Genomic DNA, 8451 nt, shown 5'->3' on the forward strand with positions numbered 1-8451 from the left:
TTTATTTAGTTTCACAATAAATAATATTTTTAAATTTAAATAATTTATTAATTAGTTTGTACTTATGATACCATATATTCAATAATTTATTAAAAAAAAATAATATAATGAATACATTTTTTTAAAAAATATTATTTAAAAAATAAAGATAAATTGAGTAGTTAACTCTTTACTTTTATCGTTTTATCAATTTTCTCATTTTAGAGACTATGGAACACCCTAGATGGTGCTTCACACGCTAGTCCCCCTTTTCCTTTTTTTTTTGAAACGCTGGGAGCTTCTCCTACCTCTCACCATTCATTGCTCTTCCCTCAATCCAACCTTCCGTCTAACTGTCACGTCATTCCGACTCTATTTTGCGGCGGTCTCATTCTCTCTCCACCGCCCTTCCACTTTATTCTCCCTTCCGGCGACGAGGATTTGTGTTGCTCCTTCCCCATATAAACCCTGTTGGTGAGTTCTTCCCCCCTGTTACATGTGTAACCTTCTTGTTTGTTGATTTGGTTCTGATTGATTGTGTTATGGTTGCTCAAGAAATTTTGATTTAAGGAACGAGAGCCAGGATTTTGAACTTTTCTTCTGTTCCAAATTTCGAATTGACTTGACAATTTCATCTTGGGTTTAGGTTCGCTGGGTCCTGAGGTGATGATGCAATGTAATGAGTATTATTTTGAAATATTCTGACTTTTAAGTTGCGATTTGATAGCCTAATATTATTTTGAGTAAATACTCTTTGCGGTCCTGACCTCTTGCTCGAATCACAAATCTCCAATCCACAATTCGAAAACCCCTAATCGGTTCTTAAGCATCCAAGTAATTGCTTTAAACAGCCTTCTGTTACCAGTCTAAGCGGCCGCTTACCTGGATGGTTAGGGACTGATTAGGGGTTTTGGAATTGTGGAGGGGCGCTTTTACTCTATTATTTTTTCTTGGAAAGTGATCAATGTAAATTGTCAGTTCTATTGTTACCTGATTAATGTAATGATGACACGGGTTCAAACCCTATAACCATTAAGTAAGGTATTATAGATCTTTAGATGTGTTCCTGGATACCTTTCATGTTCATTAACTCTAGGCATATGACATCGCTAATATTCTGGTCCACTTAAGTGTTAACTGTAATTCTAAATTGTCAATCCTTTGTGTGTTGCAGCTCTAAGACTGATTTTAGGTGTTATATTTAAAGGCTAACCACTAAAATGAGCTTTGCTGCATCGTCAGTTGGTTCCGGTAAGTTCTTTTAAGCAGTCAGCACCTCTAGCTGGATTATGCCTACCATTTTTGGGTTTAATTTATCTATTAGGGAGTTTTCATCTCGCTATCTGACTCTTCATTGGCTGGATGATTGGCTTTTAAGTTTTAACAGCTATGGAGTTGTAGGACGGTACTGATCGCATTTTACTTTCTTTATGCTGTTATCTTCAGTTTACTCTTTATGGGTTTATTTCAGGTGCTAGATCTACTAGAAGAGCATTCGAGTTTGGTAGAACCTATGTTGTCAGGCCTAAAGGTAAACACCAAGCAACTATAGTGTGGTTGCATGGCCTTGGCGATAACGGCTCCAGGTGAAATGTCACTTATATTGCTTTTTTTTTTTTACATGTTTAAATTGTAATTATCATCTACCTCTTGACTCAGACTGTATTAGTGCATTCTTACTTTGGATTTGTTGGATGGGTTTGTAAAAGTATTTCAAAACCTGTCTTAATCTAATAATTATGCTGAAAATATAGATATTGAATTTTCTTGTGTTAGTTCCATTTTCTCACTCTCGTAATATATTAGTAGAATAGCAGTTTGATTGTTTTAAATTTCCCTTTCTGACTATTGATGTCTGAAGCTTGTTTAAATGTCTGACCTCTGTATCCTGTGTCACTTTCTTCAGCAAATTTGAATCTGTTTCCTTCTTTGGTCGTTTTTTATGATCTTGAGTTTAGATATCTAGACTTGTCAAGTTAGAAGAATTCAGAAATTCCAGGCCTGGTTGAGTGCATGGAACTTTGGTAGTACATTTGTATTTATTCAAACTGTTTCATTCCTCTGTTCATTATGCATGTTCAATCTTCACAGTATTTATCCAAAAAAATTAATTATTTAGGTATTCATAGTTGTTAGTTGTTCAGTTTTACTTGGTCCAATTTGTGCGAACTTTATTAGCAGCAGTTGAAGGTAACTAGCTACCTTTGTATCCCTCTCTAATAAGGAATTCAACCTAATATCCGAAATATATTATGATATTGAACCTATGCATGAGCTTAATCTGCCACCTAGAGGTTTCAAGTCAACAGAGTTTATGTGGCTCGCTCAAAATTAATATCTTTCAGAACTAGTTAATTAACTATTTAAGTTACTAATAATAATAATAATGTCCAACTTGAGGTTACTTCTGTACTTTCTGATTGAACTCAAAACAAGATCCAAAATAGTGAAACCTAAATCTGACAAGGGACGGAGAAAAACAGTAGGAATAGCAATTAGTGCCACAATAACGCACTAGTTTGATAATCATTTTCTTCTTTTGCAGTTGGTCTCAGCTATTAGAGACTCTTCCTCTTCCGAATGTAAGGACATTGACCTTTGGAATTTGGATTGTTATTCAGAATCAAATGCTTATTTCCTAGTTCCATATTCTAGGAAGCTGTAAGATCTATGGTATTTACATCAAAAGTTCATGTTACTGAATTATATGATGCAGATTAAATGGATATGTCCCACTGCTCCTACTCAGCCAATATCTATATTTGGTGGCTTTCCTTCTACTGCATGTAAGTTTTTATTTTTTGTTTCGTGCTACATGACCAACAGGTTTGTAGCTAACATGTAGCCAACAAAAGATTAAAACAATGAAACTGTAAGTCTGTAACCAAGTATGCTCTCCATTTTATGAAGGAGGGAGACTGAAAATGAGGTTGTTGGCTACATTTTGGCTAAAAAACTAGTAGTCACCTAGACTTTCTCATACTTCTATGCTTCTAAGGTTTACGTATTGTAGATTATGTTTGATTTTGCTTTTATGGTTAAAAACAAAGAGCACCGCTTTTCATTGAAGAGTTCTTTTAAGATTTGTTATACTTGTATTTTGTGCTTCTCTAAACGCATAACAAAAATAAATATAAAATATAAATAGTCCAATTTCCTTTTCTTTATTTTTTGGGTAAAATATTCTTAGTTCCTAATATTTCAGCTAAGTCTTAATTTCTTCCCTAACATTTTATTTCGTTCTATTTTTTTATTTTTCTTCACGTCAAAATTATAACTTTTTCTTCCAAAAATGCCCTTTTTCCTCTTATTATCTTTTTATTTCTCTTTTTCTTCTTTTTTATCTCTATCTAGAAGAAAATTATAATGGAAGAAGGGTATTTTTGGAAGAATTTTTTTTTTTTAATTTTGACGAGAGGATTAAAATAGGACGAAATATGACATTTGGGATAAAAATAGGACGTTTCAAACGTTAGGGATGAAATTAGTATTAATTTCATTTTATTTTGGGTCTCACAAGATGCCACATAAGTATTTGTGGGAACCATTATCATAAGACTTGATTTGAAACTTAATGTAAGTTTGTCACTCCAATGTATGGTTTCACTTCAATTTAATTATTTAAACTTTAACATATTTTTAATTATTTCAAATAAATTTAATTAAATTGTGAAAATTTAACTAAAATAAAAAAATTAAAATTACAAAATTAATAATTATATACCATATTTAATGAAATTACACACTAATAAAAATAAATTTTAAAATATTACCTAATTAAGCATAATAAAAAATAGAGTAAAATTGATAAGAACTTACGTGAAACTGATTTGATCTATTTTTCTATCAAATTGATAAGATAATAAAAAATAGAGTAATAAAATACATAATACAACTGAGTACATCTGATTTATTTGAGTAAATTTTGATTGAGTCTTTGTTACAATGATACAATAAAACAATGTTACAGGTGGCAGCATTTCACTCTTCTTTCTTTAAAGTAATACGATATCTCCTTACTGATACCAGTATCATTTCAAAAATGGTATCCAATGCAAGTTTCAATTTTATATCAGTTCATTTAGTGTACAGGTCAAAAGTGATACCCAAAATTGATCCCATTGGAGTTGCTCTAACCCAAATGTTACAGACTAAAATAGTACTTTATTTTCCCAATAAATAGGTAGAATGAACTAGAAGATTAATAAGTTATCCCAAAATACTAGGAACTATGCACATTTGCAAATCTATCCTTACACTGCAAAAAATGCCACAGACCCTTTCAATTTTTATATAACTAGCAGAAAGGACATTTCATACTCTCACTTTCTCTTGAAACTACATTTTGATGAGTTATTATTAAATGTAATTAATGAATAAACAATAAATTAAGATTTTTTGCAAAAAAATATTATGTAGGAAATGTACATTTGTATCCAAAGATATTTTTTGGCAAGCGATTTATTATTTTTCCGTTGTACGTTCATATGTATGAAAGTCACATCCAGGAAGTTAAATTTTGAAAGATCGTGTTTGTAATTATATCGAAACGTAAAATAAATTCTTACTTTTGTTTTTTAAGTGTTTATCCACACTGTAGCTATGCTTGTATTTGCCCATATCTTGCACAATATTTGCACTTACAATTAATAAACCAATAGATGTTAGCTTCTTACTTACAATTAATAAACCAATAGTGGTTGAAATACAGTCGATGATAGACGGATACTATGGCATAAACAAATGTTGATCTTGACAAAATTCTTAACTTTAAAATCCATTTATGTAGGGTTTGATGTGGGCGACCTTTCAGAAGATGCTCCTGATGATTTGGAAGGTTTGGATGCTTCAGCTACGCATGTTGCAAATTTGTTGTCTACAGAACCTGCAGACAGTAGGTTTCTCTTTCAAGTTTTTAGTCCTTTATCTTTCTTAAGCTTTGGAGAAATATTTGTTATTGCCATGTTTTGTGACATGTTGCTTCATCTTTTTTGACCCAAAAAAAAGAAAGCTGTTGACTGAAAAAATCAGTTGACATTTTTGCATACATTTTATAATAATAATAATTTTTATTTTATTTTTTTATGTTAAAAAAAAAAAATCAGTGTTCAGCTTCTTTGAATTATACAGAAATCAAGTTGTAAAATCTCTTTTGTGGGAATACATAAAAGCACCTATAATACTTTCCCTGTTGAAAACTTCAACATAACTAATTTACAACATTTGCTCAACTAATCATTTAATATTTGCCTGATATAAGATCAATTACAAATTGTATTGGTTCTATAGTGCATATTGTAAAAAATAGGATAACATAACATTATGTATTAATTTAGAGTGCTATTTTGACAGTTAAGCTTGGTGTTGGAGGCTTTAGCATGGGAGCAGCTACTGCCCTTTACTCTGCAACCTGCTTTACTGTTGGAAAATACGGAAATGGCAGTCCTTACCCAGCCAACTTATGTGCAGCTGTTGGTTTAAGTGGATGGCTTCCATGTGCAAAGTTTAGCATTTTGATTCTACTCAACCCAAGTTTATACGTTATTTGAAAAAAAAAATGTTAATTTTTTGTTCATCTGTAGGACCTTGAGTAACAAGTTACAAGGGGTAGATGAAGCCACAAGACGCGCTCAAACTTTTCCCATTTTGCTATGTCACGGACAAGGTAATTCACATTTATCTCTATTCCCATGTAAAGTAGTTGAGTAGGTTTGACCTTTTTTTTAATCACAATTTGTTTCCAAATTTATCCCATTTATATATGATGATCATAATTCCTAAAATATCCACAACTTGTGGAAGTTAAGGGTTAAAGGTTGTGTTTGGAAAGTATCTTTAGACAGAAATATAGAGGTAGACCCTAGATTTTGGATGGATAAAAAATTAGGCAATATTTATTCCAAGGTAGAGACATTTTGTCTTGCTTTTATAACAGTTGTCTTCTCGAAGGAAGTTTGTGTCTCCTAGTCTATTTGTATTTCATGTCTAGGAGGTGTGTTTTAAAGTGGATGGAAGTTAAATGATGTTGGAAGCATAAAACAGACAAACATCTAAATAAATTTACTTGTTTCAATTTTAAAATTGAAACGAAAATTTAATAGAGAAAATATAAATTAACAGACACTCTAAATCCTATTATTCGACTAATGAAACAAACTTTAATAAAGTGAAAGTTATGAAGAACAACTTGAGGGTGGTAAGAAATCCTACATAGTGGATGTCAGTTTATCACTCCTCATGGGTGCTTAGAATGATTTCATCTTTGACTTATTTTAATTTGAGATAAGATAACCTCGTGTCATACCATGAGGCGGTGTTTGGCAGCCTAAAAGAATTCTAATTCCTTGTGTAAGATCATGGTACCGATGTAGCTCAACTAAAAGATAAAACAAATAATAGAGTAGTGAATATAAATAGATGGAATAGAAGCACAGGGGCTGAATGATATCATTGAGATATCACTCTTAACTCTGAAAATTTATTAGGGAATGTAGTAAGACATATGCAAAAAGGGAAGATACAACATACAAGTAGCATTTGAGAGGCTCCAGCTTAATTTCTAAGATGAATCCTGCTAACTGTCCTCCTCTCTTATACACAATCTCATTTCTCCCTCTCCTCTAACAAAATGGGCATACAACATTACCCTGCCAAACTCGCAAAGTTAGTTGCAATATATTAGTATAAAGAGAGCGTGTTGGGACTTGGGACCTGGGGTGGTGGTGGTCCGGCAGTCTTTGGTAGTGGTGGTTATTCATGTAATATAACTAGAGAATAAAGAACAAAAATGTAAAATTCAAAATTGAAATCAATTTGGTTCTCACTAATGTATAATCCAAACACAATAATTGATTTATAATTTAGCTCATTTTAATTAAATTCAATTCAATTCAATTCCAAAGCTTTTTGCTTTCGATAAACATATACGATGTAGATGAACATTTGTACTTGTATTTATTATTTTATAGCTGTTTTAGAATGAAATGTAATATGGGCTTTATAGATGTCCAGAACATGTTAGGGGGAAACTGGGATTGGGTGTTGTGGGGACAAGCCATAAAGAAATAATTGTAAAAAAACAGTAGTAGAAAATGAAGAATGAGGGGGCATGGGCTCAGAAGGTAAAAGACCTAATTCTCATATTTGGCATTTTGGTAATTTTTCATCTCCTTACTAAAGGCTGCTATTCTCTCATCTCTAAGCTCTAGTGTGTCTGTAAATTCGGACTTGGAAACACAATTGAATGGCCAATAGGGGTATTCTAGCAAGTTGTTAAAACCTAGAAAGAAATAGATTGCTCTTAGTAAATTTCGTTTTGCTTTTGAGTAATATTGATGTTCTCATTTCAACTATGCATATTATCTAACTCGTGATTTTTTTTTTCTTACATTGACATTTATCTCCTTTCAGGCGATGATGTGGTTCCCTATAAATTTGGTGAAAAATCTTCGAAGTGCTTAAGTTCAACTGGGTTTCAGGATGTAACTTTTAAAGATTATAATGGGTAATAAAAAATGTGGTTATTTCTATGAAGATATCTTCATGTAAAAATGGTATTGTAAACGGTTAGATAGTTCAATCAAACATATTAAACTATCTAACGGTTCACAACACCATATTCACATGACGTTTTCATAGAAGTAGCCACCAATAAAGAAATTCCGTGTGAAACACTGTCATGGTTTTCACGAATTCCATATATTGTGATCAGTATTAATTTTATTTTGTTCTAATACGACAGGCTTGGACACTACACAATTCCGGAAGAGATGGATGAGGTGTGTTCTTGGCTAACGACGAAATTGGGCCTTGAGGGGAATGCTGCCTAATTCGATTGGGAAGGAAGCAAAATGTGCAGAATTATTCCCCTCTTAGGTCTATTGTAAGCTCTGATCCAATGACATGAATGATATAAAACTCGACTTTGACCTTGTATTGGATGAGTTTCTAGATGTTTGAGTTTATTCTTATTTAAGATTTTCTAATGGAGAAATTTTTATTTAATTCTGTGGAGGAAATTTTTTTTGTTCCTTCATATTATTCATCTACTTTTTATTTTTATTTAAGATAAATTTTTTTTTTCCAATTGTTATTTCATGATCGAATCGGTTTTTCAATTTTTAATTGAATCAGGTTAGTTCTTCAGTTTTAAACTATGAATCAAGTTACTTCTTCCATTAGTTATCAAGCTGTCCATTTAACGGGGTTAACAAAGACTTGATGTACTGTGTTAAATCAATGTCATTGCGCAAGCTGAAATGGTGGAAAAGATGTTTTAATGAATTTGGTCCCTCAATTGGATATAAAGGTTGGGAGACAAATTGTTACATTTGTTTAACAACTAATTTGAGAAATATTGTTAGTAAATTTTAATGCTATTTTGGGATAATTAACAATTAGAAGAATTAAATTTTAGTCTTAGTAGAATACAAATTAGATATCTGATTATTGAATGTTAATTTGTTATGAGTT

At 31.8% G+C, this 8451-nt stretch overlaps 1 protein-coding gene across 1 annotated transcript; it reads left to right on the top strand.

Annotated features, from left to right (window-relative positions):
- Positions 1-244: 244 nt before the first annotated feature.
- On the top strand, positions 245-7983 carry LOC107491326 (uncharacterized). The gene is given in 11 exon segments (XM_016112170.3): positions 245-453; positions 1154-1230; positions 1451-1565; positions 2525-2561; positions 2696-2765; positions 4769-4873; positions 5332-5482; positions 5562-5644; positions 7390-7483; positions 7721-7772; positions 7774-7983. Coding segments are annotated over 10 exon segments (819 nt in total). The 5' UTR covers positions 245-453; positions 1154-1199; the 3' UTR covers positions 7855-7983.
- The last annotated feature ends 468 nt before the right edge of the window (positions 7984-8451 follow it).

This window comes from Arachis duranensis, chromosome 5 (assembly GCF_000817695.3).
Source record: "Arachis duranensis cultivar V14167 chromosome 5, aradu.V14167.gnm2.J7QH, whole genome shotgun sequence".
Taxonomy (NCBI): Eukaryota; Viridiplantae; Streptophyta; class Magnoliopsida; order Fabales; family Fabaceae; genus Arachis; species Arachis duranensis.